Source organism: Patiria miniata, unplaced genomic scaffold, assembly GCF_015706575.1.
Source record: "Patiria miniata isolate m_02_andy unplaced genomic scaffold, ASM1570657v1 HiC_scaffold_16, whole genome shotgun sequence".
Classification (NCBI taxonomy): domain Eukaryota; kingdom Metazoa; phylum Echinodermata; class Asteroidea; order Valvatida; family Asterinidae; genus Patiria; species Patiria miniata.
The window spans coordinates 6,672,655-6,695,935 of record NW_024037054.1 but is presented as its reverse complement, the minus strand read 5'-3'; the positions used below and the strand labels follow the sequence as shown (position 1 = coordinate 6,695,935).

At 38.9% G+C, this 23,281-nt stretch overlaps 1 protein-coding gene across 4 annotated transcripts in view; it reads left to right on the top strand.

Moving 5' to 3' along the window:
• LOC119722799 (oxysterol-binding protein-related protein 6-like) overlaps window positions 1–23,281 on the top strand; it is a 36,727-nt gene that overhangs the window by 6,917 nt on the left and 6,529 nt on the right. Inside the window, exons 1-16 of one of the 4 annotated variants that reach the window (XM_038193139.1) lie at window positions 564–759; window positions 1,924–2,127; window positions 2,426–2,479; window positions 2,627–2,752; window positions 3,164–3,449; window positions 3,798–3,898; window positions 4,317–4,421; window positions 5,373–5,505; window positions 6,105–6,247; window positions 6,894–6,998; window positions 8,932–9,015; window positions 11,208–11,330; window positions 12,498–12,567; window positions 20,957–21,138; window positions 21,659–21,871; window positions 22,571–22,713. In XM_038193139.1, coding sequence (XP_038049067.1) covers window positions 754–759; window positions 1,924–2,127; window positions 2,426–2,479; window positions 2,627–2,752; window positions 3,164–3,449; window positions 3,798–3,898; window positions 4,317–4,421; window positions 5,373–5,505; window positions 6,105–6,247; window positions 6,894–6,998; window positions 8,932–9,015; window positions 11,208–11,330; window positions 12,498–12,567; window positions 20,957–21,138; window positions 21,659–21,871; window positions 22,571–22,713 — 2,078 coding nt within the window. In that variant the 5' untranslated portion in view covers window positions 564–753. Of the gene's footprint in view, window positions 1–563; window positions 760–1,923; window positions 2,128–2,425; window positions 2,480–2,626; window positions 2,753–3,163; window positions 3,450–3,797; window positions 3,899–4,316; window positions 4,422–5,372; window positions 5,506–6,104; window positions 6,248–6,893; window positions 6,999–7,437; window positions 7,510–8,931; window positions 9,016–11,207; window positions 11,331–12,497; window positions 12,568–20,956; window positions 21,139–21,658; window positions 21,872–22,570; window positions 22,714–23,281 lie in introns of those variants that run through there. The other 3 variants (XM_038193137.1, XM_038193138.1, XM_038193140.1) reach the window with 3 other exon arrangements.

Sequence of the window (23,281 nt, the reverse complement as noted above, 5' to 3'; positions counted from 1 at the left end):
CAGATGTCTTGTACTGATGCTGTCGACATTTCTTGATCCTTTGCCTTTTCAGTTTGGATGATCAATGGTTTGTGCATAATTTTAGTCAGTTGTATTTGAAATTGATCTAGCAATTTTCGCAGTGTCATTGAGAGTTTAGAATGGGGAATATCAGGCTCCGACAGATGTGATGTGTCACTGGTAATGGATACACACATTGTGCATTACTTGAAATGTTATTGCAAACAGCTGGAAGTCGAAATGTAAACAAAGAATTTAATCACAGCTAGTAGGTCCATGTATGTGTGTGGAGGATACTTAAATTCAGTTTGGTAAAAGTGCAGTCCATATCATTTCAATTATCCTTCCCTGGTTCCTGCTCATAATGTAGCTGGAATATTGACCAGCTGTGGGATTGATCCCCAATAAATCCAGGGGCAGTTACCTCCGTTTGCGCCGCTGCCCAACCTTCTGCCCAACACTAGTGCATTGATCAAGTTTTTGCTGATGGTCATTATGATGCTGCTGTTGGCCTTATCTTGTAAACACACACGCACGCCAGTACTGGGTAGATGGGTACCAGTAGATAGAGTAGTGTGATGTGTGCTAGGACTATTTGCTTAGGATTATCACATCTTACTGCAATGTAAATGGATCAGGCATTGCATATTTAGAGCTTGAAGCTGGAGCATATAGCGTGTCATCATACTGTAGTAAATGTACATATACATGTACATCAGCAAGTTGAGAGAGTAACTGCAGAGTATTTCCAACATGATGGTGAGTTTGTTTTATTAACCCTAGCATGCCTGGACTTGACTTTGTAGAATCTTAAAAATGAGCTTGTGAGTATACGTTTGATGTAATGTGCATGTCATGATCTGCTGATTGAAGCCATGTGCATGTAGAACATGCAGAGTGTACAGGTATAAAATAAATGAATTACGAGCTATCTTCATTGTCAGTCCCATGTACCACTTCTCATTCCCCCAAGATTTCTCTAAATTAGAGGTAAATCAGATTTAATCATGCACTGTACATTGGGTTACTTGTACGATAGCACATTCATGTACCATGGTCCACTGAGCCATGAGCTTGACCTGGAGCAGAAAGTAGGCAATGTACATGTACATTGAAAATCGCAATATCCGTGGAGGCAGGACCTCCATGCAATATCTATCCATGCAAGGTGTGTATGCCATTTTCTGTCTAATACAAGACTCCCCAAATATGAATTTAACATGTGGCTATCATCTTCTTCATCATCATGGTCATAGTGTTGCACTGTGCATGCATAGTGCATGCCCTGGAGGAGTAAAGTGAATGTAAATACATGTGTTCATGTACAGTACGTGTGTACGCATACACAGTACAGTGAAAAGTACATGTACACAATGTATACATTGATGTATTTATGCTGGGTGTGCAGGGTACAGTTGTACATGTTACATAATCTACAACTTCCTCTGTCTGCACTATAAGGACTGTGTACAAAAAGCCATTTTCATTTTACCTACACATGGCTTACTTTGTTCAGATTCTTGACACATTGAACTTTGCAAATTTATCTGTGGACTGCAAACACCACATGTATATTGCTTTATCACATGATACAGAGAGAAACATGATGTACCGTACAGTACATGTACGTGTTATCAGTGTTTATGATAGGCAAGATAATGGCACATCGATAATATTACAGACCATTCCAACTAGAGTAGGAGGTGTAATGGTATTTGGATTATCCCATTTCATTTGACAAAGCAACAGTACAGTATCTTGGTCTATAATCTTGGATATTTAAATGGTTTGTTTAATGCATATTTCCTTACAGTTTTCACAATCTGTGTTCGCATGATTTTAGGTGAATGTACACATTTAACTGTTTGAACCTCTTAAAAGACGTTACATATTATTTGTACTTTTTGTTTCCATGTTATTCAGGAGGCAATATCAGAAGCTGTAGTACTGACGGGCAGCCTGGCCTCGTCCATAGGCACGGGGGCACCAGACGAAGCAGACAAGAAATCCCCCAAGCTACTGCCGTTGGATCTTCAGAAGATAGGCCAGAGTGTGGAGAAGGAACCAGGGAAGATTGAAGGGTACCTGCTGAAACGGAGGAAACGGCCCATGAAAGGATGGCACAAGGTACTACATTGTACATGCCCTCCCTCCCCCCAGCCCCACCCACCAAAACTACACCTCCCTCCCCCCTCCCCCATTAAAATAAATAATAATTTAACAGTACTAATATTGTAACTTTTGGAAGAATAAAATGCAAATGAGTGCACTAGATCAATTGATTTACCTTAATTACCTTTGGTGTGTGAAAATCGTATGAATATGTGAGAATTCAGGGCTGTTAGGGTTAATGCCTCTTACAAAATGCCATATTCAGACATGTATATTAACTTCATTTTTTTTCTTCTGATAAAATTATTTGCAGAGGTATTTTGTCTTGGAGAAAGGAATGCTGACATATGGCAAAAACTGTGGAGAGGTGAGATATTTAAAAAAAAAAAAAAAAAAACGATAACAAAATTTTGTTCTTACGTAACTACATGAAGGTTATAATACAATGGTTTCTGTATGCATTGACGATACATGAAGACTGTGCAAAATCAGTTTCTGCTTGATCACATTTTAGCTGATGAAAGGCAAGATTCATGGCACTATTGATGTCCTGTCAGCGGTCATCTCAACTGAGAAAGAGGAAGATCGTAAAGCTAGGAGGATTGACATCGATACGGAAGAGTTTCTCTATCATGTCAAGGTAAGCATGCATCATAAATAGTTGCTTCAATTTCATGTTAATTAATGCACAAGATAAAGCCAAGTCATCAAAAGTCAAAAGCCTATAACAAGTCATCCAGTCTCAAAGTACTTGAGATCTTACTTGCCAATAGACTTGTGATTGACTTGTAAATTTTTTAATTTGATTTGTGATTGCCTTGGGATTGGCAAATAGTGAAAAATGTTTGAATTTGAGATCCACTTGTGATTTATGATTGTCCCGTGACCTGATTTGTGATTGATTGTGACCTAACTTGTGATTGACTTGTGATTTGAGTTGTGATTGATTCATGATTAACTTGTTACTTTCACTACATCTCTACATTGCTTTGATTTTCTCAAATATCTTCACTGCGAGACATAATACTCCCGATAATTTCGCCCTTTTCAGGCCACCTCCCACGAGGAGTTCCTAGCCTGGCACAACCACCTCCTCCTCCACCAGGGCTACCGCAAGCAGGTCCAGATGGCCGAGGAGTCCTTAGGTACGGCCCGTGGCCCCACCCACCCAGCGGCTAGCCCTACCAGTGAGATCACCCTCAAGGCTATGACCTTAGAGCGACGTCGGCTCAGCCTACGCAAGCAGATGTCTAAGTATCGGCTGCCGGGACCGGTGAACTCACAGAACTCCGGCAGCTGGAAGACGGAAATCTCTGAGTTGGACAAGTGTTCCAAAGGTTAGTCTTGCCTAGCCAATACAAAATTTAACAATGGCTGTGTCCGTTTAACGTGGCTGCAGCTGATAGTAGCACACATGTCTTTGGGAAGTAAATCAGCCGCTTCCGTAGCCGCATGTGTAATAACTAGCCATAGCCAGGTACTTCGGATGCAGCAAATTATTAGGAACTGGACAGTTTCAATTAATAATGTTTACAAAACACTGGTAAATCTAAGACTTAGAGTTACAAAAAAATTAAAAAGTTAAACAATTGAATCAAATACTCCAGAAAGTAATGAATGATACGACATCAAGCACGAATATCCAATATAATTTGTTGTCTTTTGGGTTTTTTTGTGGTTGGCAGAGTTGACTGAGGCTGAGAATAGCATCGTGATGTTGTCCAACATTATCCAGGATCTCTTGAACCAGGAGTTACCATTCCCATACGGTGCTCAGGAACCAGAGGTAACAGACCCCGACAACTCCAGCCTGAAATGCATGCGTTCAGAAAATTTTAAAGTACCGAGATTATTACACACTGTAAAAAGACTACTGTAGGACTTTCTAGAATTAGGAGATGTTGCTCACGTATTTTTAGTTACGCTTCACTCCTAAGCTACCGTAGGAGCTTCATCAGACCGGCAACCATGTCCAATGCTCAAGTGCCTTTTATACCCTTTCTTGGTCGTCATTGAGGGTGTTGTTGGCGTGGTTTGGACTAGTTGGTCATAGATGTTATAGAGCTTGTACACGTACACTTGTACACGTTTTTGGATGGGAAAAAACAAATCTCCTTATTCTTGTTGTACCAACAATCCAGATGAGCTTATTTGCAGATACTACTTCAAAAGTTTACTTTTTCTGTCATTCTTTTTGTTATCAGGTTGATGATATCGTTGGTCAGAAGAGTCGATCTAAAGGAAAGCTGTCGCTGCGCAAGGGGAAAAACAAGAAAACTGCCAGTGATCCCTCTTTGGGGGATGTAAGGGTGAGTTGGGTAACTGGTGAAAATATTCAGCTAATATTTTGTGCTAGTTTTCCACTGTATTATTTTTATGGAGAGAAGACAAAACAGAAATGTTAGTTGTCTAGATCGGATAAAAATCCCAATATTCTAGGGAAACCATAAATATCTAAGGATCTGAAAAACCAATCTATAAATTGACTTGGCGGGATTCGAACCCTGCACGCAGAGGCAAGGAAACTACCACTTCGCCAACCTAACTAGCAAAGTCTGATATACTGGCACGTAGACATTCCCCTCTGGTTTAAATGTGTGGAGCATTTCAGTGTTCTTGTGTGCCAGAACCCTCGTCTGTGGAATATCCCCTTGCACAGCAAGGGTCTATAATATGCGAGCAGATTCGGCAAATCAATTACGGAAAACAAGACTGTGTCTTAACCTCGATATTCTGACCATTTAGTGGACACCTTCTATCAGGTTGGCCAAATTGACCAATCAACAGCTTAGTCTACATTTCTGATTGAAATGATGTGACAATTTTGAATGTTGACTCTGATTGGTTGGTGTGCGGGGGCGTATAACACTTGCATTGTTCACATATATTAGACGTTGGTTACGGAGACGGCTCCGTTGGACAACGGATGATACTCAGACTACCAGAACCCAGGGTTGTACATGAATCCATTACAAGTCCATCACAAGTCTAGTCACAACTATTCACTAGTCCATTCACAAGTCCAGTCACAAGAAACAGTGGAATGTCTTTGTCAAAGCTCATTTGGAATGCTTGTGATTTGAATTTGGACTAGAAAACTTGTGACGGACTTGCAGGGACTTGTGATGGACGCGACTACACCCCTGACCAGAATCAACTTTGATAACACCATGAACATCATAATAATTGTGTCATTCTCATAGCACCATGCACTTCTGACCAACAACTCAAGTGCGATAGTAACTCATTTATCTTTGCAGCGTTCCAGCGGCTCTGCAACGCTCATTCCAGGCAACTCATCAGGTAATGACACCATGCATTCCACCGCATCCGCCAAGCAACTCCAAGAAGAGTCCAACCCTAGAGATGACTTCATGGATATGGCTAATCAAGGTAGGCAGTCAAAAATGACAAGCATCAGCAGCACTTTCCACAAGACATGTTGACATTGAAAACTCGCGTTTCACGTACATGACATCACATACCGTTTTAGGAGATACGAATTTGTTGCACGGACACGACCATATTTTGACCCCCCCATCTTAAAACATATATAGAAACATGGAGATTTAGAAATTGTTGTATAATTGTAAACTCCGTCACAGGAAAATATAACGATAGTTGCTGTTCGGACTTGGCACAAAGGCGTAAAAGTACATTTTGTATTTCAAAAGAGTTCCATCTGTGTTATTTAAACAGCGCCCTCAGTGAATTCACACCCTCAGCCCTCACAATCACAGCTTTTGTGTGGACTCATGTTTATTTTTGAAATTTTATCAGAATTTCTCCTTTTTCCATTCCCAACAGGCGATTTCAAAATAAGCATAACAACTAACGGCCTCATACATGTAGTTCCCTTTTGTAGTGATGACTGAAAAAAGGTCTTTAATGTCCCACACTGTACTTGAATTCAAGTGAGAGCCTAGGCTTTGATGCTAATTATAAACAATAACATATTTTTAACAACATTTAATTTTAATTATTTTATTTAGTTCATAGGATACTGAAAGGTGTGCTGCATCTACTATCGGTCCAACATGACAGATTGCGCAACGTGATAGAATCCCAGAACAGCGCAGGGGGAGCAGCCTCGCAGTCTAGACAGATCACAATACTACAGGAAGCATTGGCGAAGGTTAGACTCTAGAAACTGCTCTCAAGCAATGAGTATAAGACACAAAATCAGAGCTTCTTATATGGGAATCCAGCGACCAGAATTAGAAGCCTTTACTGCGTTGGCTTCACGCTCATGTGCATGCTGCACACGTTCTTAAAGATGAGGTGCATGTGCATTGTGGTAGCCATATTGGTTAAAGGAGCCTGGAGTGCCTGTTTACTACCTGAGTGTGACTCACACGAGCCTGCTGCCACCGCAGAAAATGGCTGCCACCGGATTAGTCTATAAGATTTAATTTGCGTCTTTTAAGAAAATTTATATTGAGTTTTGCCCTTCGCCAACATATTTTTTTAAATACCATATACTCAGCGTGGTCCGAGGACTTGCGAAACAAAGAATTCAAAAGCTACTCGGTGGGACTTGGGCACACGACCTCCTGCTTACTAGTGCAGAGGTCTTACCACTCAACCACTGAGCTTACCGGGGATGACTGGCCGGTTCGAATCTGATGTATCAGCTGGTACCGCAACTAAACTATTTACCAGAGAATGATGTTGGAAAAGGCTCGTACGTACTTGTATCACCTGAATTCCCAGAGAGGCTTTTTGACACACTTGCTTTAACATTGCTTTGACCAGGTTGTTTTGCTTATTTTCCTGAATAGGCAAGGGGTCAGAATGAAGACATGAGGGGGAGACTGTCTCGGATCTATGCTGAATCAAACATTGAAGATCTCTCACCGCCCATCAAATCAGACACTGAACTCATGGTGAGTAGACCCCTCACGCCTCATGTCTACTCTCATTGAACCATTTATTTCTTTTTTACTTAAACGGTAGTTGGTCAGACTATTCTAGTAATTTTTCACTAGTAAAGGTTATATGAAAGTTTGTCAAACCGTGGTTATATTGAACTTGCTTTGAGTTGTACAAGAATGTAGTCACAAAGCAAATTACGGGGATTCAAGAAAATACATGCACCCAGGTGTCATTCAGGGGTTTAAAGGTACACTCACATGGACACCTCAAAATTGCTTCTAGCAATCTTTAGAAACACAAATGGCAGTGCTGCAGTTCCTGTTTTGGCTTTACGACTTTAAACATGGTAGTAACTGAGATTTCAGAGAAAAAGCCAATATAAAAAAAAATGTGTTCATCACAATATCGTACTTTTTGTCTCTTTGCCATGAATATTTGACATTTTTACAGCGGCGTCATAAGTCCTTCACTTTGCCCACTCCACTCAAGCTGAATTTCAGCTTTGAAAATTGTGACCTGAAGGTAAAACGAAAAACTAGTGTTCTTGCAAAATATCATTTCTTAACCCCACAAGCGTAAAATCATGCGCAAAGGGCCAATTTCAGTCTGAGTTTCTCTTCTATCAATGTTGGTAGTCATCATTCGACAATTAATTTATCCAAAAAATTTAAGGCTACACAAAAATTTCTTCTTGCTTCACACAAAGAGATGTAATATATTTTTGCGATAAGAACAAACATCTGAAATTGGCCCTCATAATCTAAAGCCATCATTTTTATTTCATTAACAAAACAGTGATACTTAGGTTAATTCTGCTTCATCCTGCATCATCAACAAGACATTAATTTTTTTAACACTTCTTGGGCGAAACTTGGTAAATGCAGGGAGAAGATCAAGCTCATGGGAATTCGCCATTGCAAGTCATATGCACTATAATCTTTCCATCATCTTTGCTTGAATTTGGGCTTGAACATTGCAAAAACACTGTATTCCCATGGTGTACGATATTGATTTCATGTTGTAATCATTTGTTTAATTTTATGTTGAAACCCGTTGACTTACACTTTTTTTAAAAATTACACATTTTAAAATATAGTTCTTCACTTCTGCTCAACCATGAACTAAAACATAATATTGCACTTAATCAGAATTGGTTCATCGAGAAGGTACATGTAATTGATTACAACTTTCTTCCCTGATGCATCCTGTATGCTCCTACAGGTACATGTAAAATCTCTGCTCGTTATGATAATTTATTTCTTTAGTTGGAACATGTACAGTGTCTGTGTGAAATGCAAGATGCAAACTTACTGCTTCCTCATTGCTAATGAATAATGAAAGAAAACTGTAGCTTAATTTTAACTGAAGGAAAAACTAGTAACCTTTGCTAAATCGTTGTCTTAAGATATGGCACGTACTCGCTATCCATTTATCTACATACATATATACCGGTAGGGGCAGTCAAGTACTAAAATATGTACATGTTACATTGCTTTCCTCATTATAATGCTATTTCTCCGCTCTTTTCAAAAATTGCTGCATGGTATTTATCTGTGTTAATCTGCAAAATATGAACTTATGGTTTTGCCCCTTTTTAATGAATAATGGAAGAAAACTATTTCTAAGCAAAGGAGGCACTCACATTCTACAGTGTTGGTCCTTCTGGAATTTGCTCTTATTATATCCTGAATGCAGAGAGATACACGTCTCGGGTACCAGTACACGAACATCAATACTGATGGACATAATTCAGATAGGAGTGGGATCTATGCTCTTATTTTGTATGTTGTGACCTGTTTTTCTCACCTTCAACATTGTTAAGACCACATGGGCCATACACAGTCCAATTAGCAAGCAGATTTACTAAAACAATTCTTCTTGGCTAACAGTATTTGATAACATGCATACATCCATATTATCTTGGCCTGCTTCCGTTTATCCAAGGGTGGTGGAGCACTAGACACCCTACTGATTAAGCTAAACCGCAGTCTTAGTGGAGACTTTGAGGATGGTATGGTCACAGCTAAGGTGGGGTAATAGTTCCTCATGTATATCCAGCATGCTTGCTTGGTGTGTCTGTATGATTCTGTTTTACAGTTTGGTTGGTAGGCCTATGGGCTCTGTGCGCCAACAAAAGAGGGCGCATTTTTACGTCTTTTGAGAGCTCCGTGGACAGGACGCACAGTGTGCGCATACTGTACTGTGCTGGTTCGCATGCGAAGTACACATGACTTCCTGAATGTGCAAATGCTATAGCCACCGCGTCTTCGCGTGAGCATCAGGCGTCGTCGGCGCGCGAATACGTTTGAAATCAACTTGTGATGATCTCTGAGACTAATCCCCGCCTCCAATAACTTTAAAACATTCATAATACGCAGTGGATGGATCGGAAACCAGTCTATGTCACCCCCAACTCTCCTTTTCTGGCCGTTGATGGGGTACTTACAAGTGCACGGAGCCCATACTGTGGGAGTATGAACCTGGTGTGCAGTCATTGTAATTTTTCCCTCCTATTCTCCTTTGCCTTTACGGTTTTCTGTTTTTGACGTAATGGGATCCCGATGTGGAAATGCGCATTTAATCATGTTAATTGTTACATGTACATGTATGTCAGGGGATTTCACTGCCATTCTTTTACAGTTTTAGCAGGCTTTTGTAACTCCTGTACTGTCAGGAGTGAATGTGCAGGTATGCGTACACTGTTGAATGTAGGGGGTGTCAGGATGGCACAGTCCACATCTTATACAATGTACCGGTACGTCTGTGGCACGGTTAAGTCCCACTCGGACCTGTCATGCCTGTTAAACTTCTACAAAGATAAGCCAGGTTTTGTGGGGGTGTTTTTTGTGTGAGTTTTCCAATGTTTTATTTTGCTGTGTATTGGAGTACTTAAATAGTGGTCATTGCAAAGTTGTTTTTTCCCGCATAATTAAACAAATATAATTGAAAATACTTTTGTAATAACAGTGCATGGCTCGTGCTGCATCCTTCTCATTTATAGAATGTAGAATTAGAATCTTGAATATATTTAACATGTATTTGTGTAGATAAGAAGTGTTTCTTACATCTGTAACATTTTAAGTTCATTTGTCATTTTATTTGTTTTGTTTTTGGTACAGCTAACCAAATTTTAACCTCATGTATTCACTCTTTACCCTACCCAATCCAAACAAAAAAATTCCTTGGTTTTCTTTTGCATGTTAAAATTTGATTCCCTCAATCGTAACAGAAGCCTCATATTTCCGATTGATGTACATTTCAAGCAAGTCTGTTGTATGCTTCTCTTGCGCATGTATTCTCTTTCATGGCTTGCAAAGCATTTAGAATTACAGCAGAAACTGTTCAAGTGATTCATTGATTCATTTTTCATGTGGCAGTACCTTTCGATTGCACATGTTGCAAGGCAGATAGCCAAGGTTAGGATTTGGTTTTTACAGGTTTTTCACATTTGTAAATGGGCATTTCCACTCTAATGGGGTACAATTGACTAGAATTTTGGGATTTGAAAGGGAACTGGAGGATACAGCAAAAGCAAGATTTTTTTTCAGTCCTGTACATTTCTGAGGCCTTAATGATCACATGTACAAAAATATAGAGGACTTTAATTGTATGTACTTAAGAAATTACAGGGGTCATCTTAAAAAAAATACGTAAGTAACATGGACAAAATGTTGCTATAAATTGACAGGGCACTAGTGATCATGTGCATGAATTTACCCAATTGTCGTCACACTTTTGTACCCCTTTAATGTGGAAAGACCCAAATGCATAAACATTTATCCAAGCAGTGTTGAAAAACTGTTCCTAGTCTTGATCCCACCCACATTCCAGCCAAACCACTGCCTCACCCAAGAGTTGTAATCAGTCCGTCACAAGTCAATAAACCAGGTCGGTTCTCCAACTGTACATGTGCACATGATGATCTTCCTTTCGGGATAAATAATTCACCATATGCCAGCAAGTTCATAGTGGGTACCAGCAGAATTAAAGAAATTGCCTCCATAGGTTCTGAAGTAAGCACAGAATTTCATAATGTTTGGACAGCGAGGATTTTGCACATTCATGCACATTCACAGTTGGAATCTAGATTTGGGTTGTTACAAGTAAAAGTCAAGTTAGACAGGTAATGTTTGGATGATTTGTGGATGTAACGGTTTTGTTATTGTTCATCTAGTAATAACAGTCCTGTGACGTTTGTCCCCGCCCCCCCCCTCCTCTAGCCATACGCCCTGTCCCCTCAGCTGTCTGATGAGAGAGAGATGTCCCGCTCAGAGTCCTTGCTAGAGTTCTACGATGCACTGGAGTATCCCGCCTCGTCCACCGCATCATCCTCGGAAGATGAGGTAAATCTTCTTTGCCCTAAGTTTCTTCTAAAAAAAAAAAAATCTTGATATTATTATAGCAACAGTACAATTATTACCCCTGCTCATCAGGCGTCCGATCTAGTATAGGGGGAAAGGGTCGACAGTTGAAATCTGTGGTATCGTTCAATCTGACAGTTCTAAGTATTATGACCGGAATTTGTGGGAATTATTCTGCAATAAAATTTGTCCCGTGTAAACTCAAAGAAATTACCCGTAGGTCAGTTGTTACCAGTTCATTCATGTGATGTTTCTAGTATATTCGACGAAAGAAACATTACATGCAGTGATGAGAGGGACAAATTGTTGACATTAGGCCTTTTAGATTTCTTAGTAAAGCAAAGATTTCAGTCTTTCATGTCGTTAGACGAAAAGTAACTTACGACTCACTGAATCAACTGTTTCATCAAAATAGAAAACCTACGAAAGAAAGATTACAGTGATAAGAGAGACAACTTATTGACGTGAGGCCTTGTAGATTTCTTAGTAAAGCAAAGATTTCAGGCTTTCATGGCGTCAGACGAAAAGTAACTTAGGACTCACTGAAACATATGTTTCATCAAAATAGAAAACCTACGAAAGAAAGATTTTAGTGATAAGAGAGACCATTTATTGACATGAGGCCTTGTAGATTTCTTTGTGAAGCAAAGATTTCAGTCTTTAATGGCGTTAGACGAAAAGTAACGTACGACTCACTGAAACAACTGTTTCATCAAAACAGAAAACTTACAACAGAAAGATTACATGCAGTGATGGGAGAGACAAATTACTGACGTGAGGCCTTGTAGGTTTCTTAGTGAACGAAAGATTTCAAAGTCTTTCATGACGTGGGAGGAAAAGTAATTTAAGACTCACTGAACCAGCTTTTCATTAAAATAGAAAACCTTTGTCATGTACCGTAAGCTATGAGTTCTTTTATGTTTGCAACTTGACACATGTCGCACAGCGTCTACTGAAAGCAGGCACGATAGTTTTCCTATTAGTAGTATTTCCCATTTTTTTTCTCTTCATTTTCGATTATTTCCTCCATTTTCAGCATTCTATGCTGTAGACATTACACTTTTGTGGGTCTGCAGGACACTTCCCATTTTTGCACGAGGGTCAAATATTATGCCAGTGAAAGTCTTTATTTCTTTTTGCTGATTCCAGGAAGAGATCGAGAGCTCTTCTCTTGCCAGTGAGGAGGAGGCAGAAATGATGGAAGAGGATTTCCTAGACTGTAAGTCACATATTTTTTTTATCATTTTAACCCCTCGTCTATTTGTCTGAATAGATCCCTATTACCCTCTGGTCGAGAAATCATCCAGAAGTATGCCACGTCCAAATTCTGTGTTGATTTCTGTTAACTCCGTGTTGATCAGAAGTGCCAGGCTATTGTCCTCTGATCTTACTGATTGACCGACTGACAAACTTGCAGACTTACTGAATATAGAGTTTTATGTAAATATAGACTAAATGTGAATATCAAGTCTTGCCCTTATCGACGTCATATGACAAGCACTCCAGGAACCCGTACGTACAATATAGCCATCTCAGAGTTAGACAAATTCACATGCCTGTTCTGGTGGGACTGGAACCCACAACCAACTGCTTACTTACTGTACTATGTAGTGTTGACGTGTCATGCACCCGACTACCCAGTGGGGTCAACTGGCCATTTCAAATGCAGCCTTGACTCCATGGGCTGCATGCGCGTTCCTTCACTAACCTCTGGCTAAGTAGAATACGGAAACGACACCAATTGACTATTCAAGGCTGCAAGTTTAAGATACATCTCCTGCACGTCACGTCACGTACGAATATTTTTTTCAAGACTGCACGATTCCTGTATGATATGGATTCTGGAAGCCTCGTTTTTGTGCCCTCCCCCCCCCCCCAAAAATGTATCTTTTGTTGTAAAGGGACGACAGCAGTACATACATTAAATATAAATATTTGCTCTATTACGCAACATCGAAATCTCACGTTTGAAAGGATTGATTCTAGGGAAAAAACTTTCACATATTTAAAGCACTGCATCGTGTGTTGAACACATTGAATACAGTCGAAATTTAAATCTCTCAAAATAGTGAGATATTTAAATTACACAGTTCCAAAGCATGATTGGAACCACCATAGCGCTGCAAGATTGTACCCATTGGGAATGAGGTTGTTTCAAACGGTACTGCTGACTTACAAAATGTTTTTGATTGAGCTCAGAAATTATTTTTATTGATGAAAGAAAAAATTACTTCACTCCAACTACATTGTAGCTGACTCCTATAATATGTAGAACCGGTTTTAGAGCATCTTAGTACCGGTAATGACAAAAATAACCATTGGGAGACACTGCTAACAATTCAATCAATTCAATTCAGTTTCTTCTCATCATGTAAAAACATGAAACTTGTCTCCTCGTTCTGCACACGTATAGTCATGATGACAACTACCGGGCAACTGTCCCCTTTACTCCTTGTGCAGTGAATTATATTTCATAATGTAAAACTATCCACTTTCTTTCAATCTTTAACGTATTGATTATGTTCCTTTTTGTTCGTCTATTTAAACATAGACATGACAGTTACGTCAGGTTTATGCACTTAGTACAATATACACCTGTTTAGTTAAGACAGGTTGCTTTCAGTTAATTGATTGCTGTATGTGTGTGATTTAATTACAAATAAGCTCCTTTATCGATTGGCAGAGCTGTATTCTGGACAACATTGGCATTTTGTTGGTTGTTTCAATTAAACATTCTGAAAATCCTGCCACAATGATGTACATGTGCCGATGTGGTGGTGAAATATTACAATGTGCACTATGCAATGTGTACAAACGTGACAAATGATGATTTGAACGTATTCACACTGTACATGTACATGTATGTATGTATATTCCTAAATGTACATGTTAAGGCACCGGATCGACACAGTTTCCCTAATATTCCAATGATGTGCATGTCCATTGAGGCATAAAAAATTCTGTTACATGTACATGTATTGTACATATAATGTATGTCTATATATGCTACTGCATTTTGGTCTACATGTTTATTTACATGTAACTATTTCATGCTTTAAAAGTTTTTTTTAATAAACTCCATCTTAATATACTAGTCTCAGAAAAATGAACATAAAACTTGATTCAACGTGGTTAACATTTTTTAAATTCTACAATAATATTGTGCAAACCTTGACCGGAGTAAGTTGTGGTCGAATCAAACAGTCTGTGAAATTAAACAATTGCCACTCGTTTACAATCCAATCAATTGATAAACTCAGTCTTAAAATGCTTCATTATAAAACAAATTACTAAAATTTGCCTTTGACGTGGTTTGGCTTCGAAAAATCCTGCATTAATACTGTGCAAATGCTTGACAAGCTAGATAAAGTCCGGCCTAATCAAACACTCTTTCATATAAATTGCCACTGGATGACAATCCACTACTAATCAGCCTGGTTTAGATGTGCTTAGAAAATGCATCATGTCGGATCCCGATCCCATAGCAACAGTATAAGCCCACCTGCGTCAAGACCCACCCCCGCAGGATCAAGATATGCAAATGAGCCGTGGTCACGCCACAAATCATTGGACAAACAGCCCCGCAACCAGCCACAACAGATACATGCCTCAATCTGACAAAATGAGTCTTAAGTCCCGAGGACTGTTTTTGAGTTGACAAGCCGTCGTATACATTGTGCACAGTAGAAATGTCAACGCTTTCACCCACAACAATATTCAATCATCATAATGTTCATAATATATGAAACGCTGAGTACAGACTTTCAAGTCGGGTTTTATCTTACTATTATAAATGATGTACATTGTACAAAATACAAAGGAAGAAAGGTTTTTTTTAACTTGTATTAGGAGGTGAGAGAATATGCTGAAGCTTGTACAAAATCTGGCCCCTTCACAAAGAATACACAAAATTGACATTTAAGTTTAAAAAAATCTTCAGGCATGCAAATTTTCCTCAGATCGGTTGATTATTATTTTTTTTTTACTATATCATTACAAATTTAAAAACACTCTGTAAAGTCTTGTAAATGTCCTCTTTTTCTGTAACTATCCAATTGCATGCCTGTTTTTTATGCACACAAAATGTTACACAAATAATGTAGAAACAGCTAGTAGTAAATAAACTGTCTATTCATGCCAAAATTGAATAACAGAAAATAGTCCTAAAAGACTCATTTTGTTGAATCAAACATATGCCGCGCAGTTATGAATAATTCATGGGCTTAATGGCATCAGCTGTGTGGATTGGCCAAGGGGGAAGGATAAACAGGCTCGGGCGTCCTGTTTTCATCAGTCGGAGGTTGTCGTGTGTGAGGAGGTTGGAGTGAGGTTTGGGGCCTGTGGACTGGATGGTCGTGCTGTGGCCGTTGCTTGACCAACGTCCACTCAGGAAGGGGGACCTAGCGGGCCATGTGGTCTTGGAGGCTCCCGATAGTGGATGTGTTTTAAAGCTTCAGCGGTCAGCAAATGCAAAATGGGACACAAAATGGAGATGAGCTCCGATGGTAGGTCTGAATACAGTTTTTACCAAAAAGATGCATTTATTTACTAATTAGCTGAAAAATGGTGATTTTCCCTTCATTGAGCAAGCCTGTTAATTTTTTTTATGTGGTTTTGACAGCGCAAACCCAATATAGATTTGTTTTTATTATAGGTAGCGCTTGAAAAATTTGTTGTTGCTTTCAACTTAAATACTCTTAAGACATGTTTAAGAAGAGTTCATTGAATGTTTTTCTGCAGATAAGATAAATGTATGTCTTATTTTTTTAATAATGACGTAGTTTTCATCACGCCTTGCAAGTAGTTTTTTAAGCAATGTAAATTTTGCTTTTTACGGCTTATTTTTTCATTCCATCGATTCAAATATAATTTTTTTTGAAACCTTGATTGCTGTCTGCCATTTATTCATTGAAATAAGTATGCAGAAAAACAAAGCTTTGGAGAAAACGCGAGTTTTAAGTACTTTATTTAATATCCATTTTACGGCTTATTTTTTTCATTCCATAAATTCAAATATAATTTTTTTTTGGCACCTTGAATGCTGTCTGCCATTTATTCATTGAAATAAGCATGAAGAAAAGCAAAGCTTTAGAGAAAATGCGAGTTTAAAGTATTTTATTCATAATTAGCACTGCGATTTTGTATGCAAGCTATCACACGTTACTCTGCATGATACATGTATTTCAGGGACACAATAATTCTACCTTAAAAATATTCTTCTTTACTTTACAGAATTCAAGTGGCAGAATCCAAATTTGAATTAAAACGTTTCTTATGACTTTCTCTACAAAAAAACACATCAGGAAAAAGAGAAAGTTTATTGGAAAAAATATATCCATCTCCCTATGAGTAGGTATTTTCGGACATCAGTGTCCACCCAAAAGCAGTAGTTGCCGTGCGTGTGTGCTCTTGCTACACCCTCAATGCAATACTAGTCCCACTGACCCTTGATATTTAACACGGATGGAGATACATGTACTGTACACTCTCTACACCTGATTTAATCAATCCATCACTAGCTGTGGATTATTCTCCACGTACTGAATTGTTCCTTCCCGCCCCAGGCTATTACAGAATTATCGTAGTCATACATATAGGGCCTATGGCTTGACAAAAGATGTCATTGTAAATTTTTATACAACGTATTATGCGAGTATTCTTCTTTGACTAATATACCGGTACATGCATAAGTAAACATTTTAGGAGGTACTGGTATGTCTTCCTGCACGAAGTGAGGACTAAATATTATAGATAGGTTAATCATGTATTTATAGTTTTTATATCTCTTCAGCTTGTGGACATTAAAACAAGTGAATTTGTTTTTTGTGTACCAGCATAAGAAATTATTGTGTAATTATCTTTTGTAAGGAATTGAATCTTCAAAAGACAGAAACAATTGGTTTTTATGTTCAGTTCCAATTTCTGTTTTCCGCGCTTTTTTTGGTTGCTTTTTTTTGGCATGCATGTTGTGCATTATGCAGGATTTGAGGGAAGATAGTCAGAAATATTTTCCTGTACATTTTCTATCCAGAAACGATCTTGCATAGTGGAGTACTGTGAAATATATAGTAAAAAGAAATATACTCTTTAAGAATGTAATTTTTATAGAAGTGATTTTTATTTAGTTGTGCCCGAAAAAAATTCATGAATTTGATTGTTATAAAGTTTAGATCAATTTAGATCTCATTTCAACCCTCAATGTAAATGTACATGTAGCTGAATCTTTCAGAACTGTTAGACTATAGATCTCCTTTTTTCTGTGCCAGAGACAATATTGTTCTGGGTTGTACATGTACATGTAGTTTATGAAGAGAGCAATCACATTGCACTGGCTTTTCTGTTTAAAATCTCTGCATTTCCACTCGGTGAACACTCACACATGCCATGCATTTAACAATATTCATGTATGTGTGAGTCGTCTCCTCGGACGACATTCCTTGCCGATTGTGATCAATAATGTGGCATTTTTTACCCACCCGACTCTGAGGCACTCGTACATTGAACCCCTGCTCACATTGTGTCGGAGCAGCGCAGGAAGTGGGATAACGATTATTAACATAGTGGTTTAGAATGCAACTTGATTTTATTTTTTTGTAGTACCGAGCAGGCGGATTGGTACTACATGTATATATATTACAGGGTGATTTAGACTCACGTGAATTCAGACAGGATTGCACTGTAGTATACAAAAAGTGAAATCAAAAAAACTTTTATATACATGATATAGAGGAAATACTTTTTATTGACAAGTTGATCTTGATGAGAACTGCAAAATGTTTAGTGTTTTATGATTTTTCACAATTTTGCAGAGCAATATATTTCTTTTGTTTTGCAAAACGTGTACACATGATTCTCATTTTTATTGACAAGTTGTTTGATAAAATATGCAAAATGCTTTCTAGTTACTTAATTTTGAATTTATTTATGTTGTCGAGTAACGCACAACGTAAAATCTGCTCCTCAATACAAATTGGCTTTGGAAATAATACAATAGTTGCTATGACGTCTGCATCTGTTGTCCTGGCAATATTCAGATACATGCCAGCGTGGCTGTACTTTTGTAATTGATATTCCCTTTCACCATGTTCACATGCAATGACTCAATCCATGATTGGAAAACCTGATGTGGAGAAGATTAGAAACATGAACAACAAATCCATTGGATGCATGATGAGAAACGCCTTCACAAAGGCTTGGAAACGTTGAAGTTTCACCCGTATGACATTTCAGAAAGCTGCAGATAAAATTCCTCCACATTAATTAATCAGTATACATGTGGAATATGTTTTGGTTAAGTTTTTTTTTAATTAATCTTACCAAGACTAAATTCGAGGGAAATTATCTACTCTCACTCACGTTTAAATTAATTTCTAAGGAGTGGGAACATTTATATCATTCATAAATGTTTTGCAGAAATATAAAGAAAGATGGTACATGTATGCAAAGTATATGTCCCTTTCTTGGACATATCTTGTTTTTGTTTATCACCTGAGCGAGCAGAGAGCCGTTCCTACAGAAATCAAAGCTAACTCATTTACAGAGAGCTGATTTGATTACGAGGTGAAGTATTCAACCAATTGGAGGTCAAGATTTGCCATTAGCCATATAATGGCATAGTTAACAACTGTGCCAAGGGAGGGCAGGACACAGGGCAGTAGAGTGTAAACAATTTCTACATGTGAATGCACATGTTAGTGTATGGCTTGAAAATAGATGGATAAATTTACATTCATGTGAAAAAACTCTTTAAATAAGTGGGAAAAATAAGTGTGAAAGCATAAAAATAAATAAAAGTGAACTTTTACAAATTAAAAAAAATAAGCTTGAAAGCATAAAACAAAACTAAAAGTGAAATTTTACAAATTAAAAAAAGTAAGCTTGAAAGCATAAAAATAAACTAAATGTGGATTTTTTAAAAAGTGTGGTCAATTGTACATGCACATGTACATGTATCATCAGTAAACATGTGTGTACATGTTAATACATGTGTACATTACATAAAGGAGAATGCACAGTTGTGCAAATGTACTTCTACAAATACTTTTGGTTTTTTTAAAGAATACTGTAGCTACATATAATTAGGGAGAACATGTGCACGTTTAACAATCTTAACAAGTGTCTTTCATTCATATTTCAAACCTTTCAATTTCAATCTTAGATACATGTGAAACACTATTGCACAATATCTGGATGCTCTAGGGGTTGATATTTCACCACAAATTTCCTATATATCACCACAGGCAATTTTATTTATTTCATTTAAACTCAAAACCATCCACACATCCCCATTGAATTTTTCAATATTAATATCTTTGAAGGAATTACACCTGACATATCTGTCTTCACTCCTCTGTCTAATAGAAAACACAATACCCCATCCCTCAGAAAAATACTGTAACTCAATTGATTAAAATGGTTTTAAAATTAGTAGAATCGTAGACTCGACTACTGTTGAAGCTTAATGTAGCCTAGATGAGCAAATGTGACTATAAGTCCTTGATGTGATCCCCCCCCCCCCCCCCCCCCAATCTACCCCACTCCGAAAGCCTTTTTTAATCAAACCCTTGTCGCTGGCCAGAGCTAGTAATTTCCTGTCGGGTGGTTTGTTTGATACGAGTCGGTGTTTGCCGTTCAGTCGTAATTATCCCATTCCGCGCCAAGGCTGTGTGCGCGGACCCAAGGTAACGATGAAAATCACACGCTGATGAACAGATTGAGTCGTTGTCTCCCACGATTTAGATTTGATTCCAACACTGCTGACGTACATGTACATTTAATAGACACAGCATCTGACCACTGCAACCATACAATGTGACAAACACTATCATGATTGTGGTTATCTGTGATGTGGGCCATGGCGTTTTGTACCCCTTAGACGAGCAATGTGCCCCCAATGTTGTACAAGACTCATGTTGGATCACAAACAACCAGGTAGGGACTGAAAACCCAATCCCTATGTGGATCAGGGCGGGAATCGAACCCGGGCCATAGAGGTGGAAGGCGAGGACAGTAACCACTGCACCAACCCAACTTCCCGTGTGGGCTCCGTGCGCAAACAACGGAGAGCACTTTTTTACCACTTTCGAGAGCACCTTGGATGGGACACACCGCGTGCGCAGATCTTGTTTTACTCTTTGATCGGATGTTTTTGAAAAAAGTCAGCTGAAAGATCATCTGTGATGGATCTCATCACTTTAACCACGGGAGCGAACCATGCACTACTCCTATCTGCTGGGGAATTAATTTACATCATGCGCCAGCGCCTCCCATCATGTTGAGATTGCAGCTGAAGACGATTTGGACATGCATGGGGGTGCACTGATGCAGTGATTTATGTGACAAGCAGGTCTGTACCAGCAATGCTGAGACTTGCAGTGATTACATGTGCCGGTCCATTACGATTGCATTCAGTACATGTATGTCTTCCCTGTTTATGCACTACAAAGTCGCACATACAACTAAATGTATAGAATAATTTTAGTGCTTTTCAACTTCACTTCTGTTTGTTTAGGTAGATAAAGAAATTGAGAGGGGTGATGCCACACTTCCCTCTAGTCATGCACTTGATTCTTCTGATTGTCAATTGACATTTTTGCTTCTATCCACAGTGGAGGAAGAAGACTCGGAAGGTTTAGGCAAGTCACAGACGGGTCGCAGGACACAGCTCCCAGCCCCTCAGCCCGACACCAGCGGACTGAGTCTATGGAATATCCTCAAGAAGAACATCGGCAAGGATCTGTCCAAGATCGCTATGCCGGTGGCGCTGAATGAGCCACTCAGCATGCTGCAGGTACTTAGGGCTAGAAGGATCGAGAACTGTGGCTATGGACTCCGTATAATGAGCAGTAAATGACACTTTGTGACCATTCACTTGTGCTCCATGTGCAGGACACTCTATGTGTGCATAATACCGGGTATGTGGCACACGGTACACACAACAATTTACCTTCTCCAGAATTGGCACAACCACACAGTGTCTTTGCATGAGCTCTGGACAAATGACTGTCGAACCGTCTTTGGGTTATTACCGCTGTGGTAGTCGTGTATTGAGTCAACATGTTCATGTAACTTTTATATGTACTTTGACTCTAATTTCTCTATCTGCTGACATCCACTCTTCCATTGAATGAATACTTTAAAAAAAATGAAACCAAATTATGATGTGAAATTTTCAATTGACTAAGGCTGACTTGTGTCAAAGCAAGAACAAAATGCAATCAGAAGTGGTTTCAGGACATCTGTCTGTCCTAGGATTCCTCCAAATTTCTGACAATTTCTGAGTACGTCTCCTCTCGTTTGTATGGCACCAGGTCTTGACCGAGGAGCTTGAGTACAGTGAGCTACTAGACAAGGCAGCAGAAACCGATGATCCCTACAAGCGAATGGTCTATGTGGCATCCTTTGCTGCCTCCAGCTATGCCTCCACCTACTATCGGGCCGGCACCAAGCCGTTCAATCCGCTGCTAGGGGAAACCTATGAGTGTGTGCGGGAAGACAAGGGATTCCGATTTGTGGCAGAACAGGTAATGATACAAGATAATGCTAGGGATGTACGTGTTGCTATATCAGATTCAGAACGGCCAAGAGACCCAAGCAAGCGCAATGATTGAAAGATGTCGTCACTAGTAAACTGGAGGTCTTGGGTGCGAGTCCCATCCAAGCAAGCTTCTGAATTATTTATTGCAAGCTCTCAGAAAGCACTGTATGGAATTATGTCAGTGAAGGACAAAACCCAATTTTACAATTCACACACAAAAATTAATCAAACAGGGAACATGAGGAAAGGACGCCTAATTACTGAAACTCTAGACCATTTTACGCAATTTGTGTTTGACTTAGAATGAGCAGTGAACAAAGTGAACATGGTGAAGGTTATATGCTGCACTATGCACTTCTAATATGTCCATGAAAATGTCCCATGTCCAATCTAGCATCAACTCAAGAGGGCGCTGTTGACCATTAGGGGTGTTATAATTCATCAAGGGATAGGGTTATTCATAGAATCACCAACTCTCCTAAAATGACACTATTCTGCAATGGTTAGACTAATCTAATCTAGTTATAAATTCTTTGTTTTTAAAAAAAAATCGGAGCTACTTCAGTGAAGTTATTTAATGTTGTTTGACAGTAGTTCATCTCGGGACCACTCACTTTGATATAAACCTAGAGGTAAAGGACATTTAGCTTAATGTAATCTTAACCAATTTCGTTCTCTACTGCAGGTGTCGCATCATCCACCCATCTCAGCCTGCCACTGTGAGAGCAAGAACTTCATCTACACCCAGGAGGTCCGCATTAAGACCAAATTCTGGGGCAAGTCCATGGAGATCATTCCAGCTGGTACCATCAACATCAGAATCCCCAGGTATGTAGAGTTTGTTCAATTAAGTATTTGTAGTTGTCATTCAGTGTCTATTACAAGTCAATCACAAGGTAATCACAAGTCAATCACAAATCAGATCACAAGGCAATCACAAGTCAATCATAAGGCGACCACAAGGCGATCACAAGTCAATCACAAGTCAATCACAAGGCAATCACAAGGCAATCACAAGGCAATCACAAGTCAATCACAAAACAATCACAAAACAATCACAAGGCAATCACAAGTCATCACAAATCAATTACAAGTCAATCACAAGTCAATCACATGTTATCAAGTCTCAAGCCAAGTAACAAGCTACTTCAGTGATTTGTGACAATTCCTCACTGTCACTTGTGACCTTATGACTATGACTTGTGATTGACTTGTCATTTTACTTGTAATGGAACTTGCAATTGATTTGTGATTTGACTTGTGATTGAGACTTCGTGAAGATAAAGTTCTCAAACTACACAGTGTTTTCTGAAGTCTCTTAAATTGCAACAGTTGAAGTCTCTGCTTCAGATGCCATTCTTGGGAGGGGGAACGATTCTGGATTTCCATAAATAAA